The sequence below is a fragment of the Coenobita brevimanus genome, chromosome 55 (assembly GCF_032717465.1).
Source record: "Coenobita brevimanus isolate Jiangsu-jjx chromosome 55, ASM3271746v2, whole genome shotgun sequence".
Classification (NCBI taxonomy): domain Eukaryota; kingdom Metazoa; phylum Arthropoda; class Malacostraca; order Decapoda; family Coenobitidae; genus Coenobita; species Coenobita brevimanus.
Window position 1 is genome coordinate 50,130,564 of NC_137008.1, and position 27,132 is coordinate 50,157,695.

Below are 27,132 nucleotides of genomic sequence, written 5' to 3' on the forward strand. Positions count from 1 at the left end.
TAAAGACTACACCCCCTCCTCCAGTAATAATAATAATAATAATAATAATAATAATAATAAAAAAAATAAAAATACTACTACTACTACTAATGATAATAATAAAAATACAGTAACATGAATATGAATATATATAAGAATACACATTAATAACAACAACATGTATTCAAAGTACAGGGTGACTCAGAATTAATGTAACCCATAAAAGTATGTGTCATTTATACAGTTGATAAGAGATTTACTTTATTTTTGCATTCATGTTAAGCTGAATTGATAACAAAACAATCCTGAAAGTTTAAGGTCTGCAATTCAAATGGTCTGTTTTTCGTGGCCTTAACAAAATCTGTTCTAAATGACCATCTCAGTGTCGCAGGCATTCCTGAATATGGCGCGCAAAATTATCAGTTACACAGAGACACTCCTCTCCTGGGATAGCTCTGATGTTGGCCGTGATTTATGTTTTCAGGTCTCTGATTGTCTGGGGGTGGTTTTCATGAACATGATCCTTCAGATAATCCTACAGATAGAGATATGGGAGATTCGAGTTGGGTGAGTGTGAGGCCTACTCAGGGCACACCTCCTACTGACCAGTTGATCACTGAATCGTTGCCACAGCCACATCAGCGTTTGGTTTGAAGTGTGTGGGAAGGCCCCGTCCTGCTGGAAACATTGCTTCCCATGAGTGGTGTCCGTACGTCTTCCTAGTGTCATCCAAAACTTCCTCATGACCTGAAGATAACGTTCTGTGTTCACTGTGACAGCCTGTTCTTCTTCGTCTTTGAACCAAAAAGGTCCAATGATGCCATGCTTTGAGATGGCCACCCATGCTATGCATTTTATTGAATGCAGTGGACACTGGAGAACTTCCTCTGGTGGTGCTGTACTCCAGAAAATATTGTGTTTGCTATTGACGTGGCCTGAGAGAAGAAAATGTGCACTACATTCAGGAGTGCCTGTGTTGTTGAGATAGTCATTTGGAACACATTTTGGAATGGTCATAAAAAACAGACGATTTGAACTGCAGAACCCAAACTTTCAGGACTTTTTTGTTATCACCTCAGCTTAATATGAATGCAAAAATAAAGCAAATCTAATATCAGTTGTTTAAATAACACATTTTTATGAGTTGCATTAATTTTGGGTCACCCTGTATAATTCCTGAAATCATACTGAACACTGTTTTTATATAACAGTATAACATAGCAAGGAACAGCATAGCAAACAAACACATTTAAGAACAACAACAGGAAATAAAATAACATAGCAAAAATTGAAGCAAGTTGCTTACCTAAGCCTTCTGATATACAAAATTCACCTGTCTTCACATGCGACTGGTAGACTGATGGGTGGGCACCATGATTGTCTTGCTAGGGGAGGGCAGCATTTTTAAATTATCATTTTGGAATTATCACATCAACTTAAATAAAGGCATTTCTTTTAAATAATCATTAGTTATTAAATATATTGTATGCATGTTATTGTTTATCGCATAGACCAGATTATCACATTGGGTAATCATTTTTGCACATGTGGCAGTTTCTGGATTGCTGAGCCATGGGTAGCTCAAGTCTGCTAGAATACAAACTTTTTCAAACAAACTGACTCTAACCAGTGTTTGCCATGGTGATTAACAACCAGTAAGACTTACTGTTTTTTCACTTACTGAGTTAGTGAAAAATGGAAACATTTTTGTGAATTTGTGGAGCTTACTGGCAGGCCGGTCAGATTAGGTTTACAGGCTGGGTCAGACCCATGGGCTGTAGGTTGCCGACCCCTGCTTACGAGGAATGTCAAAACATTTTGAAGATAGTAATTCAGGAAATTTTAAAAATTGTAGATACCCTCTGGGGGTAGGTTTTTTTTTTCAAGAATACTCCCCCAGTATCTCTGCTTGTTGTAAAAGGCGACTAAAAGGGTTGGCGGAGGGTTAGTGCCTCTCCCCGGAAAACAACTAACTAAAAAGACAAACAATAAGCCTCGGACAATTACTGACCAAAAGATGACGACCAAGGACCGGACAAAGGACATGGTAATTGGAACTTGGAATGTAAGGGGAGCGAATGATGAGGTGAAAGAGAGAGAGATTGTCCAGGTGCTTGAGGGTGCGAAAGTGGATGTATGCGGAGTTACTGAAACTAAATGGAGAGGTGAGAGTGTGAGAGAATGGGAGTATGGATGGGGTATATGTGCAGGAGTAGGTGAGAATGAGAGGGCAAAGGAAGGAGTATGTATAGTTGTGAGTAAAAGATGGAAGAAGAGGATGAGAGTATGGATCAGTTGGGTCAAGGATTGTGTGGGTAAGACTGAAAGTTGGAATACAAATGTGGGCGATTGTGTGTGTGTATGCGCCAACGCAAGATCGTGCAAGCAGAGTGAGAGAAGAGTTCTGGACAAATGTGGAAGTGTGCATGGAAAAGTTTGGAAGGAATGAGTGTTTTTGATCGGTGATATGAATGGTAAAGTAGGGAATGTGAAGGTGGATGGAATAGTTGGTGAGTGGGGTGTGCCTGCTGAGATAGATGAGAATGGCAGTGCATTAGTGGACATTTGTGCTGGGAGGGGGTTGGTGATAGCCAATACTCTCTTCAGGCACAAAATGGTCCACAGGTATACATGGTGAGTGATGAGAAGGGTGGGTGGTGAACTGAATGAAAGGAAGGCAATGATTGATTATGTGTGTGTGGATGAAAGGATGCGAAAATGTGTAATGGATGCAAGAGCCGGAGTCAAGGTCCAATTAGATGGAGAAATAGAAGAAGGGAATGCCGGGAAGGAGGAGTATTTGTAAGGAGAGTGGAAAGGTTACAAGAGGATGAGAAAAAGGCAGAGTATAAGAGAGAAGTGGAGGAACGATTGGGCAAATATGAATTGGAGCAGATGGGGGACGTGGAAGGTGTGTGCAGGATATTTACAGAAGAAATATGTGCAGCATGTGATGTGGTGTGTGGGATGAAGAGAAGACGGAGGGGTTTGCAAGGAACAGCATGGTGGAATGAAGAGGTGACAGGCTGTGGCACAAAAGAAGAAAGCACACAATGAATGGATGAGAAATAGGGGCGTGGAAGAAGTTGAGAGGCGGAAGAGAGAGTTATATGTAGAAAGAGAGAGGTGAAAAGATTAGTAAGAGAGAGTAAGAAGAGAGCGGATGAGGAATTTGGAAGGAACTTGAGTGTAAAGTGGAGGGACTGTAAGAAAATGTTCTGGAAAGAGGTGAAAAGAGTAAGATAGGGTGGAAGTGAAGTTAGCAGGGGAGTGAAAGATAAAAATGGTAGATTACTAGTGGAGAAAGGAGAAAAAGTGAGCAGATGGAGAGAACACTTTAAGGAATTGTTGAACATAGAGGATGAAAGTAATGCAAGTATAAGTGGCTGGGTAATGGCTGGGAGGAGGGAGGTGAGAAGACAGGAAGAAATCAGTAGGATAGAAGTTGTGGAAGCAATGAAGAAAGTTAAATTGGGGAAAGCCCCAGGAATTGATGGAGTGTGTGGTGAAATGCTGAAGTATGGGGGAGAGATAGTAGTAGAATGGATGTGGAAAATGTGCAGATTGGGCTGGGAGGAAGGTAGAGTCCCAGAGGATTGGAAGTCAGGTATAATTATTCCCTTGTACAAAGGAAAAGGGGAAAAAGAAGTGTGTGGTTATCATAGGGGCATCTGTCTTCTTAGTATAATAGGAAAAGTGTATGGTAGGATACTTATTGACAAAGTTAAAGAAAGAACAGAGGAATTAGTTGGAGAAGAACAGGGAGGCTTTAGGAAGGGAAGAGGTTGTGTAGATCAGATATTCATTCATAGATCTTTAGTGGAAAAGTTTCTAGAGAAGGGAAAGAAGTTGTACATGGCTTTCATTGGATTTGGAGAAAGCATATGACAGGGTGGATAGACAAGGATTGTGGAAAGTATTAAGAATATATGGAGTAGATGGGAAGTTGTTGAATGCTGTGAAGAGTATGTATGATGGTGCTAAGACTGCAGTGCGTCTGGATGGTGAACTGAGTGAATTTGTCTCTTTGAAGGTTGGGTTGAAACAGGGATGCGTCATGTCTCCATGGTTGTTCAATCTGTACGTGGATGGGATAATAAAAGAGGTACAAGGTAGGGTAGTGGATGTTGGAGTGGCCCTGGTGAGAGAGGGTAGTGTTTGGAAACTCCCTGTACTGTTGTTTGCAGATGATACTGTGTTGTTGATTGAAGATGAAGGAGAGCTGCAAGGCTTGGTGGATGAGTTTGGGAGAGTGTGTAAGAAACGGAATCTAAAGGTGAATGTAGGAAAGAGTAAAGTGATGGTCTTTGAGAGAGGTGAAGTCAGTGAATGTACAGCGAGATTGGATGGTGAGGAATTGGAAAATGTGAGCACATTTAAGTACTTGGGTAGCGTGATGAGTAAGGATGGAGGTTTGGAGGGTGAAGTGCTTGAAAGGATGCAGCAGGGAAGAAAGGTTGCTGGTTCCTTGAAAGCAGTGATAAGAAGCAGGGAAGTGAGCATGGAAGTGAAAAAGTTACTACATGATAGTATTGTGATGCCAACTCTAATGTATGGAAGTGAAGCTTGGACGTTGCTGGAAGGACACAAGTCAAGTGTGAGAGCAGTGGAAATGGGTTATTTAAGAGGAGCCTGTGGAGTCACATGGAGAGACAGGCTGACAAATGAGGATATAAAGGAGCGTTGAGGTGTGGATGTGGATATGATAGAAAGTGTTAGGAGGAATACACTGAGGTGGTTTGGCCATGTGGAGAGGATGGAGGGTGAAAGACTGACGAAGAGAGTGTATGTGACTGAGGTGGAGGGGGGGAGAGGGAGGGGGAGGCCGAGGATGAGATGGAAGGATGGGGTGGAGAGGTATATGAGAGAGGGGGGTGTGAGTTGGGAGCGGGGCAGTGAAATGGTGGGGGACAGAGCGACATAGAGGCGATTTGTTTGTGGCCACCCTGAATGGGATTGAGGTGTCTGGCAATAGATAGATAGAAAAAAAAATTAGAGAAAATATTTCTTATCACAGATTGTCCACCATATGAGGGCAAGTGCGAAGGTCTGTTGAATTTACATGAGCAAGTTGAGTACATAAAGTTTTTTTCTCAATTGCACTTTACATCTGCAAAATAGTTTAGCACTTTATGTGTGTGCAGAATGAAAGTACTTTCATTAATAAGTTAATATTTAGTACTGTACATTACATCAGGTACAATCTTTATTTAATTTTATCATCAGTGTTGTACACAAACATTATGTAAAACTTTACTTATGGTATCTCCTGATGTATGGTATACCGATATGTGAAAATGTTGGACATACCTCTGTCCTGTCATTGCAGGGTGAGCAGATGGAGGGGGTGAAAGAGGAAATGTGTGTAAAAGAAGAGCCTGTAGAATCCAGTGAGGCTCAAGAGGAAGTCACCTCAGATGGCAGGATTGATCTCAACTTTTATCTCCAGCAAGCCATTCAGAGTGCCTCCATGCCTTGTCCACTTTGTAAAAAGGTGAGATAGATGAAGGGTAAGTTTTACGATTCACCTTACCTATTTGCTATGGAGTGCTTCTTGAGTGGAATAAATAAAATCATTTGGCATAAGCAAGAATACAACAGAAAAAAAAAAAAATTCTAAAGGGGTTACATAGATTGTTTCACATCCAGTTATTTTGATGGGTCTTTCCTTGGCTGCTGAATATAATCATCAGGCAGGAACAAGAATACTGTAATATTAAAAACTTGTACAGTACTAACCTGGTACTACCTTCTGTTAACAAATCAGAATAGCAGTGATCAAAATAGGGGAAAGAGAGAGAGGGAGAGAGAGAGAGAGAGAGAGAGAGAGACTGATTTTGCTGTTCATACCTGAGATACTTCGTATTTGGAATGCATATCCAGTTTGTAATCATTCTAGTGTGAGCACGATCCTATCAGTTTTTTTTTTAACTGCTCTGCTGTAGTGCTGTTAACAGTTTCCATGGGGAATCTGTTCCAAGTGGAGCAGATTCTGTGTGTGAAAAAGTTTTCATATATTGTATGCTGGTGTCAGTGTATTTTGCAGCGACTAAGATGATGCATTGTGAAAGATGCACCCTAATTCTGGAAGGGCAGGTCTAAGAAAAAAAAAAAGTTTATCTGGACCAGCACTGCAGAGTGTTGATTGCTATGAATCATTTTCACTCAAATACACACTCACCTTTCAGAATCTCCATTCAGCACTTTTCATCATTCACTGTTTTTTTTCTTTTTACGTAAAGGAACTGTGAGCCTGTGCAGGTTTATATCCAAGGGATGGTTGGGGTTTATCGCTTACGTAATGCCACTTAGGGATGCGTGTGGCTGGCTACTCTCATTTTAAATGCTAGGACGAAATTGCTTAGCCCTGGGTTCCTACGCTGCTCGTGGGGCAACACAGGATTAGATGATGATGATGGTGATGATGATGGCAGTATTAATAATAATAATAATAATAATAATAATAAAAACTAACATTGACCCTTCCTCACAAAAAGTTCTTTAGTGCCATTCTGCCATCGTAACACTGTTTGTGTTCATTAACTGTCCAGTATCTTTTTTACAGTACAGTAATTGGAATTAACATTCCCCTTCATTAAAGTACACTTAATATATATATCAGTATATAAGTATATAGAGGCAAATACTGTTTTTGCTGAAATGAATTTAAAACTTCACAACTCAACAAAACCCATTTTTTCATTTGTTTCAGAAAACTTAGAGGCCATTAAAAGCAGGAATATGCTTTCTTTATCTATAAATCTATTGTTTGTATGTATGGTACAGTAAACTCTCAATTATCCAGTATAAGTCAGCCAACCCCCATGCTGGATATTGCAGAATGCCGGATATTGCATAGTATCCCCAATCGGCTATCCATTCGATGTCAAGCCAGATAGTGTGTTACCATCCATCTCATCCCTCTATCCTAAAAGTTTTCCTACAGTTTTACCCATGAGTAAAAGATTAAAATTAAGCATAAAATACAATACAGTATCAATACATTACATATAGTACAGTAACAGTACATAATATAATCATAATCATGCTGTACTCACTTAGTGTTGGCATTGCCGGAGGGTAGATACACACAGATATGTCCTTACTATACGCTATACAGTAGTCTGAGCACTAAGGCACAGAGCACTGAGGGTTAGTCACAGCACTACATTGGAGCCCTGCGTTTTGCACCTAATTGGTTCCATGAAAAGGACTGTAAACCATGAAACTGCTTAAGTTGGGGCATTGATCCCCTGGGAAATAGGCTGATTGGTTCTGGGTCCCATGTCAGCTCCCCCTAAAACTCATTTATGCAATGTAAAAGTCACTGATCATACCTAAAAGAAACTAGTATACAGGTAAATACAAAGTACTATGCACAATAGGCAAGAAAACTCACTTGGAAGGCTGGAGTGAGGTGCTTAATGGAAGGGATGGGGGTATAATTTCTGAGGCAGGTGGTGAGGCTACTGCGCCTTGCCACCTCTGGTACCTCCACCCTCCTCTGCCTCTGCTGCCTCTGCCTCTCCACACAACACATCCATCCTGTGCTGCATCTCTTCAGCGGCAATGGTGGCCAACATGTGACAATCACTTTCCGTGCATGAAAATTATTTATGTTTTCTCGTCATCAACTGAGGGGTTTTTGCCCCAAACCTGACATTTGGGAATATTTGCAGACCACCATTAAACATGAAACTGCGAACAGTGATGCTGCTAACCACAGGGTTCCACTGTACAGCATTGAGCAAGGCGTGGGAGGCTACAGACAAAACCATAGCGTTAGGGTTTAGCCACCGTGTGGGTCACAAGAGCAGAGCACAGAGATGTGTCGTTACTGAACAGTGTCCACAGGAGAGACTGAGAGATCAATGGTGGGCCCAGCATGCCAGATGGGCCACTCTCACAAAACGTTGTGACTGACGGGTGCGTTGTGAGGTCTGCCTGTGTGCCGATTGGTTCCTGTGTCGGAGCTTGAAGCCCAAATGCTCCCATTTCTGAGCTGGATGTTGTCTGATTTCACCAGGTATTGTTTTAATAGAGCTGAGCAAAAAGTACTGGATATTGAGTTGGGCCGGATATTGCGACAATGGATAACAAATAGAATTTTTATAAATCAAGTACAATGAAAGTTTACAGCATATTATTTGCCCTAAAAGTACAGTTGCTAAGCTTAGATCTTGATCAGTTCATACTCCACACCTCTGATGTTTTGGTGTTTCTTACATCCAATCTCGACTTGTACTCACAATGAGATGAGAGACTATTGTAATTCGGCCTGATGCCTCATTACCTTCAGAGAACATTTTTGCTTCCTGAACTGAAAAAAATATCCATTAACAAACAAATGAAATGAATGACACGAGTCTTTTCTGATCAGGTGACGGGCACAAACACACATTCTCATGTACAACACACCTCTAGTGTTGCAGAATTTCTTACACCCACTCCTGACTTATACCCACAGTGTCAGATGAGATTATTGTAAATCACTCCTGATGTCTCATTACTACAGACAACACATTTGTGTCCTTAACCAAAAAAAAAATCCATTAACAAACAAACAAACTGAAAGACATAAGTCATTTCTGGCACAAACAAACATGCTCTTCTACATTGCATGAGTGGTGTTCCTGTCTCATCTGAGTGAAAATAAGCCAGAGGCATTGGTCGAACAGGGGTAGACCACAGTGATGGTTTTAAATTTTGTATGACTGAGCCATGGTGGAGAGAAACAGTCCATTGTTTTACACCTAGTGACAGTGAGTTGCGGGGTTCTCCAGTTAAGACCAAAGCAACAGAAGTATCAAACTGAACCAAACAAGAGTAACAGTCGTGGAGAAAATGGCTGAGAAGAATGTCCAGGAATTAAAACAGGTATGGGCAATACAGTAATCCCTCCAAGATCCAATGTAATAGAGCCAAAGCAATGTCCGGGACTTGGTTTTGTCCGGGACTTGGGAAAAATGCCCCTGGACAGGTACTTATTGACCCCAACCAGCCGAATTTTGAATAACTCCCTACCGGATATGCACAGCACCTATTTAAGACCCAATGCACACAAATAGCTTGGGACAGAAACCATAAAATAAAAGAAAAGGAACTAGAGACTGAGAAATTAGAAGTGAGTAAGGAAAATATTTAGCAGTGTACAGGGTACTTACGACACATCCTTGGCTGTCATGAAGAATAACCCGCCTCCTCTATGGCACTGACAGTGGTGAAGGTGCGCTTGAAGCACGTACAATAATCCAGTGTTGCACTGCAATTAATCCTTTGGACTGTGAATTATAGTTGTTTAACACTGCACATTCTGTTCTTACTTGCGCCACGCCAGTTGCAACATGCCAATGTTGGATTCTGCACTTAGTCCTTTGCACTCTGAATTCTAATTTCTTAACACTACACCATCCATCCATCTATCTTCCAATCCTACGTTGCCCCATGAGGAGCTTAGGAGTCCTGGGCTAGGCAGTTGGTCCTGACATTTAAGATGAGAGTGACCAACCTCACTCATCCCTGAGTGGCATTACGTGAGCAATAAACCCCAACCATCCCTTGGATATAAACCTTCACTGGCTCAATCCGATTGGAGCACAATACTTACCCACCAAACCATCAGGCGACAAAATTTGGTCTGTAAATTCACATGTGGTCTAGTGGTGAGGTATTGCAGTTTATTCACTGTTTATTCACAAAAGTGAGCACATGGGCAGCCATGGTGACAAGCATGCAGTCACGACGGTAGGTAGGTGGGAACTGGGGAGCATGCAGGGGTGCTTTAGTGGACATCGCCGGAACTATGCACCAAAACACAGCTGTTCGTCACCGTGTGGCAAATTTAGAGTAGGGATGAACACATATTGGCTTTTTTTTTTTTTTCCTTATTGATGTCTTTTTGCCATTTTTGGTGTCCCAGATTCCAAGCCCAAAATGTCCAGGACTTGGGGTGTCTGGGTCGTGGGTATCCGGGTCTTAAAGGGAATAACGTACAGTAATTAGTGGATTACAAGAATGAACCTTGGAACAGGAGGGGGAGATAAAGGAGTTAAGAAATAGGTTGAGAGCATCTGCTTACGCAGTGTTGACCAGGAGAGAAAGGTGTCTGAATTACAAGCAGGTAATGAATCAGCCACAAGTAAAATAAAACAGCTTAAATGGGAAAATAAGAGGTTGGAGAAGGAAAGGGACAAGATGAAATGTAAACTTGATGAGCATGAATCTAAAACTAAGGTGCACAAAGAACATATCAAGGAGATCCAAGAACACTATAAGGGGTGGGGAAAAACTCAACAGGAAAATTAAATATTTCTTAAGGAGATTATGGAACAACAGAAAAAAGAAAACCAGGAAAAGGTGGGGAAGGAAGTGGTGAAGGTCCTTAAAAGTAAAGAATCGCTTGTCAGAGATGCAGCAGACGAGAAAAAATGCATGATTATCTCCGGTTTGAAAGAAAAACCGATGTCAGTGAGGTCAGGAGAAAGGGAAGAACTGAGCAGAGCAAAGGATATAGTGTCAATAGTTATGGAATGAAAGGACGAAGCCCAAGAAGAGATCGAAGAAGTGTTTAGGCTGGAAAAATATGTGGAGGGAGGGGCAAGGCCACTAAAAGTAAAATTTCAGTCTCAGGTCACAGTAAATGAAATAATTAACACGACTTGGAAATTAATAAATAAGGATTAAAAAATATCTGGATAAGGAGAGATACAAATGTTGAAGAGAGAGCTAAAATAAAGGAACTTGTTCTGAAAGCAAAGGAAAAAAAACAACCAGAAAATGGAGGAAGAGAAGACAAGAGTTCTGTTGGAGAGTTATGGATCAGAAATTGAGGAAGTGGTACCGAAGGAGAGAGGGAGAGAGAAGGACAGAATAAAAAAGAATGCAAAAAGATTGAAAGTGGCATATGCTAATGTAGATGGTCTACTCTCAGCAAGGCTAGAAAGAGATGATTTCTTGAGGGTAAATGATTCAGACATTATTTGCTTTGTAGAGAGCAAGCTAAGAGAGAATACTGAAATTCAAATGGGAGATGGGGAATGCACAATATGGAGAAGAGATAGAAAAGAAAAAAATGGGAGGAGGAGTGATGATAGCAGTGAAGACAGTCTAAATGTGGATAGCGTGGAACTGGGAGAAGGTATGGCTGAAGGGATAAACATGGTAATAGAAACCAGAGGGAAAGGCAAGAGAGGCATCGCAGAAACATATGTACCCTCCAAGACAAGGGCATGGAATGAGGAGGAATATCAGATGTTGCTGGACATGGTTAGATACCTACAGAAAATGACTGAGAAAAGCGACAACATAATCCTGATGGGTGACTTCAGTTGCAAAGAGGTAAACTGGGAGGAGTGGGATTCAGGAAGTAGTGAAGATTTGTGGGGCAGTATACTATTGAATGTAGCAATGGAGAATGTAATGACCCAGTGGGTCAAAGAAGAGACAAGATTTAGGGGGGGTGACACACCAGCAAGACAAGATTTAATTCTAACCAAAGAACATGATGCAATTAAAGCTCTGAAATATCTGTCCTATAGGAAAAAGGGATCATGTAGTGATAGATTTCCAGATGATAGAAGGAAAAGGGGAGACAAGAGATGAGCCATACAGCCATGGAAGATACAACTTTGGGAAGGCAAACCTTACGGAACTGAGAAATTTTTTTGAAGAAGCGGATTGGCGCGAATACTGGGAAACAAGAGAGTTACAGAAGAAGTGGGATATCATTCTAGACATCTGTAATATGGGTGTGGAAAAATATGTGGGAAAGAGAACTGGAGAAGTGACTGGTTCAACAAAAGGTGTATGATAGCAAAGAAAGAAAGGGATGAGGCATGGAACAAATGGAGAGAGGTAATGACAGAACAAAGAAAGAATATAAAAGAACTAGAAATGAATGTACAAGAATATATAGAGAGGAAGAAAGAAACTTTGAAAAAGGTATAGTGGACAAATGTAACGAAGAACCTAATTGTTTACAGGTTTGTTAATGGGAAAATGAAACAAAAGGAAGGAATCAATAATCTGATAGTAGAAGGAAATGTCTGTAAAGATGCAGTTATGCAAGCTGAAATGGTGAACAAATGCTTCCAATTAGGCATCACTAGAGAAAGTGATTTTGTGTAGGAGGAGGGAGTGACTAGAAATGTTGTGTTAAAAGATGTCAAAGTTGAAGTGCAAGAAGTATACAAATTACTGAACCCAAGATGTTAGGAAAGCCCCTGGACCAGATGGGATCTCTAATTGGATACTATAGGAATACAGAGAACAACTGGTGGATAAGATTCATGATTTAATTGTGTGTTGTTTGGAAGAAGAGAAAGTGCCTTGGGAATGGAAGAGGGCCAGTGTGGTATCAGTTTATAAGGGAGGGAACAAGAAAGAACCCATGCATTATAGACCAGTGTCCTTGACCAGCATGGTTGCAAAATCCTAAAAGACAGATAGATAAAATATCTGGAAGAGATGGACTTTTGGCAGACAGTCAGTTTGGATTCGGAAGTGGAAAGTTGTGTGTTTCCAACTTGTTGAACTTCTACTCAAGGGCAATAAACCTGCTACAGGAGAGAGATATTCGGGGTAATTGAGTGTATTTAGATTTGGAGAAAGCCTTTGACAAGGTACCCCACAAGAGACTAATGTGGAAATAGGAGCACATAGGATGACTGAAGGGGAACCTCTTAGAGTGGATGAGAGTCTTCTTGAGAGACAGACAAATGAGGACAGTAATAAAATACAGGATGTCTGGATGGAGGGAAGTAACAAGTGAAGTCCCAAAGGTTTCAGTGTTAGCACCTGTAATATTCCTGATTTATGTTAACAGTATGGTAGATGGAATGAACAGTTATGCAAGTCTGTTTGCTGATGATGCAGAGATCATGAGAAGAGTAGAAGTTGAAAAAGACTGTAAAGTGCTGCAGGAGGATCTGGATAGGATTCATGATTGGAGCTGGATATGGGAAGTGAAATTCAATGGAAAAAAATGGAAAATATTGGAAATGGGTAAAAGTAGTTACTTGAGAGGAGCATGTGGAGTGACGTGGAGGGACAGGTTGACGAATGAAGAAGTGAAGGTACGTTGTGGGGTGGATGCGGATGTGGTTGAGAAGATTAGGAGAAATACACTGAGGTGGTTTGGACATGTGGAGAGAATGGAGAATGAAAGACTGACTAAGAGGGTGTATATAGATGAGGTGGAGGGGGGGAGAGGGAGGGGTAGACTGAGGATGAGGTGGAGGGATGGAGTTGAGAGGTATATGAGGGAGGGGGGGGTGAGTTGAGGGGAGGGTAGTCAAATGGTGGGTGACAGAGCGACTTGGAGGCATTTTGTCTGTGGCCACCCTTTGCGTGATTAGGGCGTCGGGCTATAGATAGATAGATAGATTGTTCCTATCCTGAAAGGTTGCTAATTTCAGATGATAGAAGAGATAGAAAATTCACCAAGTGCATCAAACACATGTTCACTCAAGTGCATGTACCTCGATGACTAAGTGACTTGGCACAATGCAGCTTGTGTTAGAATAAAGCTCAAAGTTGCTGTTACACAGCTCTTCCATCACAATCACACCTTGCCAGCTAGTTGGTGCGTTATGTAAAAAGTTTGGTTCTTTTTGGACAGACTTCAAAACTGATGAGCAGGAGTGGACCAATGGCTGACTCTTATGGAACTCCAGAAGTGACTGAAGCCCAGTCAGAAGAAATTCCGCTAATCACTACTCGCTGCTTCCTAGCCAGTTTTCTGTACAGAGTGTAACCTCCCTATTAGTACCAAGTGCTCACACTTTTGACATTATTCTGAGATGAGGTACTTCATCAAATGCCTTTAGAAAGTCAAGGTAAAGGATGTTTATACTGCATCATTCCTGTCATACTCAACATTCTGTGCAAATATTCAAAGAAGTTGGTCAGACTTGATCAGTGTCATCCAAATCCATGCTTGGAGTCCTGGTTATCCAGATGTTCTCCTATCCTGTCTACAGTTATTCCTTCTAACAATTTTACTGTAATTGAGGTCAAGCGAATTGGATGGTAATTCTCATCCAAAGACTGGGGTCACATCCTGCCAGCTTCTAGTCTTCTGGCACTTCCCCTTTTTACAGTGATTTGTGGAAGATTTATGCAAGTAAATGAATGACCTGGTCATGCACCTTGCTACGAATTCTTGGAAAGCTTTCATTAGGACTAGGTGGCTTTTAAATATTTGGCTTACCAATGCTTCTTGTCACCTCTTCAGTTGTACATCTGAGGATGATGGAATCTTCACTATCATGGGCTAGTACTGGTCTTTGTATGTCATGTGCATCTTTTATTGTAAAGACCGAAGCACAAGTTATTTAGAGTGTTGGCCATATCCAAGTCTGAGATTTCCATTACACCTCATTTATCCTTAAATGGTTCAAACTACCTTTGAGAGGTTTCCTACTGTTTACATGGCTGAAGAATTATTAAGGGCTCATTTCTTTTAGCTAACTTTATCAGATTTCCCTCTCCTATGTGCAGTCTTGAAGGAGTCCAAATAATTGTGGATCTGGCTGTTTTTGGTCCTCTTATTGTATGCAGCCTTTCTCTATTGCAGTGGCTTTTTCATTACTAAACCAATTTGGTTGTACTGATCTTGGCTTTGTGGACTTACAGGGTATAAATGTAGTCTGTCATTCTGAAAATTGCTCTTTAAATGAGTAATACATTGCATTTACATTACTGTCATCTAGTCCAACACTCTTAAAACCTGCTGAGTCAGCTCAATGGAAGTCTAGTTTTCTTTCATGAGGTCCAGATGATCTTTCACAAATAAGCAGAGAGGACCTAATCTGGTTGTGATCACCACCTACCAGTGATTCACCAACAGACTAGGTGGTATCACTATTATCTTCCATAGTGAACACAAGATGCAGGATGCTGTTGAATCTGGTTGGTTCATATACTCACTAGGACAAAAAAGGAATTAATCAAATTCAACAAGACACCTAGGCCTACCTTCAGCATCTGCTGTTGTTGTCCCAGTTTATGTGACAGTTGAACACACCAAGAATTACTGAGGTTTTACCACTAACCTTGCTGCTCAAACTTCTGTACACATCATCCTTGTCACTCAACTGATATGAAGGCATGTATACAAGAAGTAACCTGTACATAGTGCCAGTTAGATGAAGTTCCACACCTAATATTACTTTATCTGACCTAATTTTACAGTCAACAGGATTTAAGTTGTCACTGACATACAATAAAATCCTTCCCCCTTCTTGTGTAGTATGGTCGTTATGAAACATTTTGTAACTGTGAATTTTACACTTTCCAGGAAAATCTCTTCAGTCACTATGAATTCATGACCATGTGATGGGCACAACATCAAAGTGTTCTGTAGCCATGGTTGCCTTGAGTTTGGGCAGTTTGTTTCTAACTGACCTAGCATTGAAGAAAACACCCTGAAGGACATATGTATGGTTGCATTACAGATTTTCACTTTTATTTAGTAGACTGATGAACAGTATTGAATACAGATACTGAAAAGTGAATATGTATATACAAGGCCACCTGTTTCAGACTCAGTAAAGAAGCAGAAAGATGGACGGAAGTACAGTAATTTGTAGTGTTTGTATGTATGGCTGGTACAAAATTTCACTATTTTATTTTTTTTTTTAATTAGCAATAATTAGACCACTGACTAATGAATAATATTGAATGGAGATACTGAAAGGTGTGTGTGCATTTGTGTGAATGTGACTATATCAGGCTAAGGTTTTAGTGGGTGTTGGTTAGGAGTCAAAATCTTTATTCCCATAGACTTGCTCTTCCAAAATTAGGGTGCATCTTACACAGGGCAGCATCTTATATGCCGAGAAATACATTATGTACAGTAAAACTGAAATATTATCTCTCTGCCTCCACAGTTACATATCAGAAAGGAAGTAGGTATTTGGCTGTGCAAAAGTACCATATTAATTGAATAAAGCAGATGGTGAATGTATGATCAGTACAGGCACATACAGTACAGTAGTGGAATGAAATAATCACTTAACTATTAAAACTGTCCTTCTTAATAATCATTTCAACCAGGAAGTGAAGTAGAGTATATCCCAGCATTAAGCTATTCTGTTTTGATTTAGTACTCATCAGCGATCTCTCTCAACAGGAATTTAAGAGTCAGTCCGGACTTCGGGATCATATTCGACTACACACTGGAGAAAGACCCTTTGAGTGCGAATTCTGTCAGATGAACTTTGCCCGCGCATCCCACCTGAAGCGTCACCGTCGAATGCACACTGGTGAGAAACCATTCATGTGTCGCATCTGTGGCAAAGACTTTTCTCGGGGGGACAAACTCAAAGATCACCTGCGAAGACACGATGCAGAAGAAAAGCTAAACAAAATCCGTAAGCAGATATATAACCCAGATGAAACCTTACCCGAGCCAGACTCTGAGGCAGCACAGTCCATGGCAAGTGCCCCAGCTTCACAGGTTCTAGCTCCTAAGTCCAATAACATGCCTGCTGAATCTAATCTGATGCCACCAGCCAAGCGAATGAGGGGCAGGTCACCTAAGTATGTCCAGGCACATGCTCAGTACCAACAAGCCATGGCTCAGGTTCCCACTACTTTGGTTCCTCAAGGAGAGAGCTACATGACTCCCCCTCATATGCTTGGAGTCACAAGTATTGGTGAGTGTATCCTCAGACCCATTAATTAAAAGTTTGTTTTTATAGGCTTATTACCAAACATTAAACATAAAAAAAAGTAGTTTTTGGATTGCCATAACTGTCTGTTATGGCAGGCAGGTAACTTCCATATAATCTATTTAAAAACATATTCTGAAGATAAGTGATTGAGTCTGATATGCATGTTGTGCAAATAATCAAAATTTATCAAAGGTTCATTTCTCAACATCATTCTTTTCAACATACATTCATCCTGTTGCCAGACATCACACTCTCATCACTCACCAACAGAATTTCACTTACTATAGTTATGCACTTCAGTTCTTCCACAGATTTCATAGCTATTACTTTTCCTAATCAGGAATTAATAGAGAAATTGTAAATACAGTGTTAATATTAAGCCCCTCCCCCCATATGTAGGCTGTAAGTAGAAATAAGTTTAGAAGTAACATCAGTTTAAATACTTTACTAGGATTTACTGTGACTGCTGTCAGCTGTGATTTCTGGCAAATTTTTGGGTTCTAATCCACACTGTGAACTGATGTACACAAATAATTTTTATATGTGCCATATGAGATTCACCGTCACTGTGGCTTTCATTTTCAAGTCAGTTTCTTCACTCAACAAGAACTCCACCTGCAGGTGGGAAAGGAGAGGTGGGATGATGATGATGAACTAGAACCAATGGGAAATTATCATGTAGACAGTGTGTAATACTGTATAACAAAACTGGATTTACTTTAAAAAATAAATGCTCTCTTTTTTTTTTTTCTACAGTTGGGGACAGGAGTGGAATATAGCTAACTGTAGTTCTTGTCAGAGAGCTCATTCTGAAGTGTGATATCTTTAGCAATTTAAAATTATCTATATTGTGTACAAGTACGGCGAATGACAATCTAAAACAATCACACTTGAGACTTAGGTATCCGTGATTCATGGTTGTGCAATTTTTTTATACTAGTTACTTGGTGTAACCATTTCCATAACCCAGAGTCTGAATGTATGAGAATTTGATGTATCAAGATTGGCAGTGATACTGTATGTCCTCTTAATTTATGAGAACTTTTCTGTGGCAGTGTATAAGCTGAGATTTCAAAATTGATGTAACTAGGAGAAATGTGGTCACAGATGACAAGCAATGACATTTGTGGCCTAGGGACTCCTTGCCATTTTTCAAGTACTGTGTACTAACTGAATTGCTGGCATCTTGTACGGTATGATCACCTACAATGCAGGTTTTTACATGATTCACCTATACGATGAGCTGATGATCAGGTCCATAAAATGAACATAGCATGAATAGAACAAATTTAATGCAAAACACAGGCATGTGGCTGTGTAATGGCTTGGTTATTTTATTTTTTTCAACAATCTAACACAAAATAAGTTTTGCAATGCTTCCAATCATTCTGACATACTATCCCTGTCATATCAAATACAGGTGAGGTACTTTTCATAAGTGAGTGTGGATAGCATGAAACTTATTGTTTTAGGGGTGGTGGCAGGACTTGAGGGTTTACTTAAACAGGATTCCTGCCATTCACATTCATCTACAGTATTTCTTTGAGAGCAGAGTGCAGATGATCAGTTTCTCACAATACTAATAACTGGTAGGTTAACAGTTAACATTCCTAACTGTCAGATTTTGTCCTCATGAATATGAAATTTCTCATTATTATTTTATGAGTGTTATATACAATATCTCAGAACTGTGATCAGCAGTTGTTACAGTCTTGGAGGGGATTTAATGCAAGCATTTACTTTTCCCACACTTTTTTTTAAAGTTGTACCATAAGACTGTTTATCAGTGTTTGCCATAATTTGGTACCTTCCCAGTTCACATAAATTGTTCCATAAGAGTATGTATGAGTTAATTAGTGTTTGGTACTTTGAAGGCTAGTTTGGGGAGGTTGGAAGAGGCTTAGAGAGGTCGTTGGAAGCAGTGACAAGGAAATTTGTAAATCTTTTATTTTTACAGCACAAAATTTTCAGAATGTGTTGCAATATTGGGGCCAAAATGCCACATTAAAGGTGATCATACTGTATATGTAGCTATGGGACCACCCTGTAATCTCGGATATTTTAGTCTCTACACAGATTTTTACATCAGAAGCTCAAATCAGTGATTGTAGAAAACAGTACAGTATGACATCTTTTCCCCAATATGATAAATAAGTTTACATCATTTCAGTAATTTGAGAACACTTATATAATTTTTGTTTTCCTACAATTTGAATTTTAAATGGGGAGTATTTGTTACTCTGAGACTTAGCACTGTGTACAGCTAAACCCCTGGTAACATGTTGGCTGCCTGCATATTCTTGAGGAGCATGGTAAGGAAAGTGTGACCCTTTTTATGAGTGATGCAGTAAATACAGGGACAACACAGTTCGAGCCAAGCATGAAGTCACTCCAGGCAGGTGTAATTGGCTCCAGTATGTGTGTGCATTCAGTTCATTGCAATAACATTTGTATCTTTGGTGTTTTTGTTATACCATCCGTATATACAACATATATATATATATATATATATATATATATATATATATATATATATATATACCTGTACAGTATATACTGTACTTACATACATACATGCATACCTACATACATACTTACAGTACAGGTCCTTACGTGCTAAGGGGTCTTTATATGCAGCATGTGTTAGGAGCGTGATGCTGTATGGTAGTGAGACCTGGGCAGTAAAGGAAGAGGATATTTGCAGACTTAAACATACAGAAATGACAGTGATTAGGTGGATGTGCAGTGCGTCCCTGCGTGTAAGGCCTGGGGGGGCTGGGTTTATGATGGAAAAGTTGAGAGGTAGTATGGGACTGGAGTGTATTGGTGTTGTGATGAGGAGAGGTAGATTGAGATGGTTTGGGCATGTGGAGAGGATGGGGGATGATAATTGGGTGCAGAAGGTGAAAAGTGTTAATACTGGGGGTGGGGTTGCGAGGGGTAAACTGAGAAAAACGTAGGATGAGGCCATTAAGTATGACCTCAGGGTTAAGGGACTGAACATGGAGGCTGCCGTAGATTGAGCAACGTGGAGAGCCGCCATTAGGTGACCAAGGCCGACGCATGCAAGCATGTTGGAGCCTACTCCTGTAATCCAAATGGCAGGGGACCGAGCGTCTTTCGGACTATTGTTTTTTTTGGACTATTGAGAGGATTCTCTGAAAACGTTAGAAATATGTACACTCACGATCACTAATTTCTGCCCAGGCGTGCCCCTTTCCTACCCCTGTATACCCAGGGAAGAGCGGAGGGGGGGACGAAACGAGCTCCACCCGCCTCTACCCCAGTGTCCAAACCTCCTCCATACCCCTACCCAACCCCCCCCACATGTCATTCTTAATTGGCAGTTACATCTCAGGCTGATTTCATGCTCAACACTCATGGTCCCACTACTAATACAAACATAGAACACTAGGATATGTTAAAAGTATATATTATAATTATCAACACGCTGCAGCAAGAAATTAATGCATTATGACATTGACAGTAAAACAAAAATGTTAACAATGGCCACCTCAGGCCTCATGTGTTGGGTACACTGCTCTGCAAAAACACACATACACACACAAAATACCATAGCATTGTCAATTAGATGTATTACCAGAGGTGTTGCTGTACAATATTTTCATATATTAATATGAACATTTGTATACGTACTGTCTAATGTGCTAGGTCTTCTTTCAAAGTAAGACATTTCATATCAGTTATGGTAGTTGGAAATATGATCTCAAAAGAACTTCTCTGCAACAGATCATCTCTTAATTCCTATTAAGATAATTTTGCTTTATACAGTATTTTTGCCATATATGGAATTGTATTGCTGATAAAGACATTTATTTACCATGTTTGTATTGAATATACAGATACTTAGAAAATATTATATATTATGTGTACTGTAAATACTGTATGTGCATTATTGTTATATTTCTCGTAGTGCCTTTCCAACAATTTAAACCAAGCATATTGTACAGTGATGTATAATAATGCCAGTAATCATGATTTAGTTGGTATTATTCATTTCTTTGTAAAGTCATAAGGAAATTTGGCAATAGCAGTACAATACTGGCATATTTGTGGTAACTTTTATATCCTTACAGTGTAACTGTACTACAATGTCAGTTTACATTAAGCTGCAGAAGCTCAAGTTAAATTTGTTTTGCTTGTACCAGCTCATGGTATTTCATTGCAGAAATACTGTAAAGTTACTGCTTGATGAGCACTTGCTTTACTTTGTGAAATACCCAGTTAGTCATTGGGTAAGAAGCACAATGATCAGTAAACATCACACATCTAAATACTTTTAATATAGGAATAAAGCTATTACTACCCAAGCTGCTGTATGTATCCAGCACTGAATGAACAAATCTGATTTGAGAAGATGAGGGGTGTAATACACTGAGACCTCACTTTAACAGTTCCGTTTATACAGGACTTTGTATGTAATGGACCCTTCAACCCAACTGGATAACTTTCATTGTATACTGAACCAAGGTCTGGTATGGGGGGCGCATCTGTCTACCTAACGGACAAATTTGTTAAATCCTGAATCCATGCCGGGTATTTCTTCATCTCTTAGTACCTGTTGAAATGAGGGCCAACATTAGTTCTGTATTGCTTACTGATGTATTATATATATAAGCAACACAGACAAAAACCATACAGTACTGATCTATTGATGTCTTATAGCTTGCCTACATAGGGTACCTACCTGATCATTTTTCATATATACTGACCCTCCAGTATAGAGGGTTCCTATCAGGCTTCTTATACCTGTAGAAAGAACTGTCATATACTGTATACTGCACACTTTTCCCCCCAGCTAGTCCATTATAATGAGGTCACACTGTAGTTTTAAAAGAATAAGTATCAGTTGTAAATGTTCTGGATTACAGTACCCTAGACTGTGCTAATAATATATAAGTTTGAAACACGTTCAAAAATTAACAAGGCTTTATTGTAGTAGTAACAGCTACTTTACACGCCATTACATTATTTTGTAATAAATGGTACAGTATGTGCTATATTGATGTGTTTAGCATGAGAATGTCCACATTCCCAAGATGCTGTAGCATTACTAAAGTATATATCAATTTCTGTTATTAATCACTCTCATCTTAAATGTCGGGACCAACTGCCTAGCCCCGGGCTCCTACGCTCCTCATGGGGCAATGTATGAGTGGATGATGGATGGATGGATGAAGAATTAAAATACTGTTAAAGATAATGAGCTTACAAAAATTGTTCCCTCAAGCCACATCATGATTTAAATTACAGTGTAACATGTAGTGCTGTATTTTGTTTTCTGCCTACCAGTAGTGTTATTGTGTTAAAGAAATGTATAGTTTTATTATCAGTAATCCACTGACCATTAGCATTTCTCTCAGCAGAACAAACTGTTTCACAGTAGTCTGATTCAGTATAACCTGTTGTTTCCATGGGCTCATCTAGATATGAACTCAGTGGATTGCAGGCTGAGGCTGCCCTTCTTCTGCAGTCCAGTATCCTCCTTTCAGGGGATTGGGATGGGGTTGAAGGACATTTGTATAACCAGGCAGCAGGACCACCTGGTTATATTGGTGCCACCATGTACAGGCATGTCTCTAGTACCGCATAACAATGGAAGGATTGAGATAAGCTATCCTGTTGATTGCCATGGACACATGTGACTGTTTTGTTTTGGTTAACATCAGACAATTTTGTTCAGCTGAGAACTTAAACAGTAAACCCCTTCAGCCCAAGTTTTGTTTTTTATGTTACCGCTAGATGATTCATTTTAGCTCAAGGACTTCCATGACTTAAGGGTGTAAAAAGGAAAAAAAAAAAAAAACATTAATAACTTAACTATAAAAGGTTTCTACTACAAATGGTTTTTCAAGAACCGAATGAAACCGTGTAGAGGTAGCAGATATAAACCCAGATATGACATTCAAAGGGTGAAAGTGTTGAGGGGTTAATACAGACCACCACATCATATTGATTCACATCACCCATCCCATCCCATCCCACCCTACCCCACACTATAGTACACGGCAATACTCTCTCTCTCTCCCCCCCCCTTAAGCCTGTAACTTAACTGTTGAGAGCCCTTTGACTGTTAGACATCCAGTTTTCAAATTACATTAATTCACAGCTTTTTTATGGGAAGGAAAGTATGACTGTGGTATGGGAACAAGAGTATCTCAATTTTTGCAGTATTGTGTGGACAGCTTAACTGCTTTTAATGGCTATAGTTCCATCAGTCTTTGAGTTCCATATACTAATGCATTAACTTTCCTTTGCTCAACACATCACTGTAAATGCACACTACTGAAAATACAACTTCTGCTGTGTCATTAGTAGCTGAGTGGCTAATACTAGTAAAATACCCTATCCAGTGTTTAACATTACAGTATTAATTTCTTTACATGAGATAAAAGGGTCAAGATAATGATGATTAATTTCTGTTTTATAACTGCTAGTACTTTATGGTACAGTCAGTCTCATGTAAACAATGAAAGCACTAGTAATCAGCATTTTTTTTTTTTTTTAATAGGAAATCTCTTGTGATTTAGCATTTTCCAAAAGAGTGTGCAATATGTGTATATACAGTATCAGTGTTTGCTTTATATTCACAGAGGAAACTAAATTTGTTATGAACTCAGCTAAGATTAATGAAATGGAGTAAAAGTGATGATTAAATAACTTTAAAATGAAATTAGCTTTATTGCCAGGAGGATGTGGCGTGATAAAATCTGGATGTAAAGTTAAATACACTGTAGTCTTTAGTTTCAGACTGAGTAGAAACAATTACTACCATACTTACATACATCTACCACCTGAACAACTGCTATGGCACCACTATTACTGCAGCCAGACACCCTCTTCTGTTAGTGCCTCTTAGGTGACCAGTTCAATTACTGTAGGAAAGTATGGATTGATTTACCTAAGTCTTTGGCAATTCTGAGGCATATTTGGTTGTTCTGTGGTTGGAATACCCCCAGCTGGAGGTACAACCTTGCGGGTTTGATTCTCGCAAGGTAAACGGCATTTTTTTCGATAATGTAGCCACAAAACAGTGTATGACTCTTCATTATAAGATGTTTTCATTTATGTATTATAATTATTATTATTATTACTATTATTATTATTATTGTTATTATTATTTTTGGCTGTTAATCACCATGATTTAAAAAAAAAAAGTTCTGTTGTTCCGTATATAGATGATTTGGCAGTTTCTACCAAGATCAAGAGAATACCAGGTCATTTTGTGGGAAGTGCAGGAGACCATTTACAAAGCTGGGTGGTAACCATATACTGTAACTGACCCATATGTGTTCATTGAGTGTCAACAAGTGGGTTGGCAGAGGGTTAGTGCCCCTCCCCATAAAACTAACTCAGAGTCAAATGGCCACCCCTTATGGGATTATGGCTTCTGGCTGTAGATAGATAGATAGAAAGAAAATGGGTGCCTTCTTGTGTATGATGTCATGTGGCCTTTTGTCTCAGTTTGGCACTGGTTGTCACCTTACTGAGATTTGGAGCATGCTGAATATTGTGCAGTTTATGGGTGTAATTTTTCCAGTATGCAGAAAGGGAATTAATCTTTACATAGATTTCTGCAAGATGACGAGCTCAGGAAGCTTTGGGTTCGTGTCTGTAGCAGAAAAATTTATGCCAAAAATGCATGGAATGTAGTCTGCATTTTGTGATGTGGGATTATCAGTGAGCACAAATATTTGTAAAGAAACCCCACCAACGTTCTTTTTAAAGGAATGTTTGTGGAGTGAGATTCTTCACAAGAATCACCCACTGACACACTGATGTCACAAAAACACTGCCAACACTAACACAGTGACAACACTAACAGTGACAACAGCAACACAGTGCTAACACAAGCACTGAATAATGAAGCAGTGACAGCACTAACACTGAACTCTGACACTGGCGAAACTAACATAGTGACAGCACTAACACACTGACAACACTAACACAATGCTAGTGCTCATGCACTGACAACATTAACACTGACAGCACTAAAACCCTGAGAACTCCATCAACATTAACACTGAGAATGCTAAGAGTGACAGTGATAACACTCTGAGAACACTAACAAACTGACAATAATAACACATGGAAAATAGTGGCATACTGTAGTTATGACTGACACTGATAATTCTAACACACTGACAACATTAACATAATGACCACTACACTGACAGCATAATAACACTGACAACTTTGACAACACAGAATTTGAAAAATAATGAACAAAAATGACAAAAGGATGAATAAGGGAAAGATAAAGGGTGAAAGTGAAGGGAGAGTGAGAAGGGAAGGGATGAAAAAAACAGAATGAGGAGAATAAATAAATAAGGAAGAGAGGATAGATGTAGAAGTGACAGTAGAGAGGGAAAGGGAGAGGGAGTGTAAGAGAGAATGAGGGAGGGAGAAGTGAATAAGACAGGAAGAGAGCAAAGCATGAAAAGAAAGAAAAGAGAGGGCTTTGAGGAATGGAGAAGAGCGAGAGAGCAGATAAGGGAGAAAGTGAGGGAGGCCAGTTGTCACAGTGCCTCGTGACATCATCAAAGGTCTGGCTAGGTGCACAGAGGCTGACAAGCTGTATCTCATGACCTTGGTTTCTACCAAGTGACAGTACCAGTTGTATGGGAATGGTGGATGGTATTTTGGAACACAACCTTGACTTATAACAAGAGCTGCCTGTACTAGACTACAGATGACTAGCCTTGGGCCCCTTCTCCTCAAAGGGATAATATGGGTTTGGTTGTTGCTGTTATACAACCATGTATGTACAGTATGTCAGCGTGACAGAATTGATATCAGATTCTTTTTGAAAGTTCATTTCCATATCTTGACATAAATGTTTTCAAGATCTGAATGTCTGTGTAGAAGTCCTTTTTTTGATATGATCATTGAATTTTATGTTTTACAAGTATGCTAACTTAACTTCTGTAATAGATGATTCATTCCACTTAATCTGTTATAAGTGCCTTAAAAATATTTATTTCTGTATAGAAGTGTGTCATCATACTATTTTTATAAAGAAGTTATTATTTTTTCACTTGATTTAGAACATGGAGCATAACTAGGAAGAAAATTGTTGGTTTGTAAATAAAATATATTGCAGTTCTTTGACACTTTAATTATGTACTGCATAACCCAAATGTTTAGGATGCCTTTGATAACCACATGCACCCCTGCAATACTGAAAAGGGAAAAAAATTATTTACAGATGAGGCAGAAGGGAGAACCCCAGGGGTCCCACCCTCTATAAACTCTGGTTCAGGTGAAGATCAACCATTGTGCAAAATTTCATGTGACCACTTAAAAACTGTCGCAATGTTCTCCCTGAGGTGCAGTGCCCCCCTCCGCCCATGGTGGAGGGGTCACCAGTGGAAGTCCCATCCTGCCTAAAACATGGCCGGGGAATATCCACGAGTATGAAATATTTTGTATTAGGTTAAAAATTATGATCCTGTATAAAGGCCCAAGCAGCCACCTCCTCCCCTGGGGGTGGCCTTTGTGGGTCTCGCCCTCCATAAAATATGGCTCCTTATATAAAGGTCTACTGCTGTGTATAATTTCATGTTCTTAGGCATGAGTTGAAAACTATATCTTTATCCCCCCTGGAGGCTGTCCCTTGCAGTGATAGGGGTGACACTCGGTAGTTCCAACCTTCCCAAAACGTGGCTGGGGTGAACATCTATCCATATGAAAAATTTCTGGCTCTTTGGTTAAGAACTTCACCCATGCATAACAACTTTGATTGAGGCCATCTGGGGTACCATCATACTTATAACCTGGTGTGAGTGATGCTCTACCATTGAGCAAAAACTCATGTTCCTAGGTAAAAAAAAAAAACTGGTCAAGCCTAACAGTTCTGGGTGGGACACCTTAGGGACACTATCCCCTGTGAGGGGGATCCAACACTGCCTGACTGGAGGGAGGTCTGCCACTGTGCAAAATTTTGCTTTTCTAACACTCCTACCATAAGACCTGGACCTCATTCTTCAAGAAAGTACAATAATTCAGTGAGTGAATGTGACATGAATCTAAGGGGTACAGTGATGACAAAATAATGTTATTCTAATTACATTCAGAAATGTTTATTCTATCACCAAGCAGTATTATATAGCTTGAGATAGATCAGTTTGAGTGAAGTTATTACCAGCAATATCCATTTCAGTTAACCCTCAGTTATCGTGCATAATTGGTACCAAACATGGTGCGTGATAACAGAACTGCACGATAACAAAATTACACAGAAGCTGTGGGACAGCACCCCCAAGTGAAAGCCCAAATTTCCTCATATATGACAATTTTGACACACTAAATGCATACATACCATTATGGTATGTACCACAAATGCACACAAGCATGGTCAGGTTAAAAGAGAATGATGAAAAGGGCATAGTAAGGAAGAGACACATACCACAGAGAGATCTGAGATGGCTTGAAGTAAGTGGTTATGAGGCTAGCC

At 39.8% G+C, this 27,132-nt stretch overlaps 1 protein-coding gene across 1 annotated transcript in view; it reads left to right on the forward strand.

Moving 5' to 3' along the window:
• Positions 1-16,758, forward strand: part of LOC145401375 (uncharacterized) — a 40,336-nt gene extending 23,578 nt beyond the window's left edge. The window contains exons 4-5 of the mRNA XM_080273706.1: positions 5,309-5,473; positions 16,112-16,758. Of these exons, the coding sequence (XP_080129832.1) occupies positions 5,309-5,473; positions 16,112-16,666 (720 nt within the window). The 3' untranslated portion in view covers positions 16,667-16,758. The remainder of the gene's footprint in view (positions 1-5,308; positions 5,474-16,111) is intronic.
• The last annotated feature ends 10,374 nt before the right edge of the window (positions 16,759-27,132 follow it).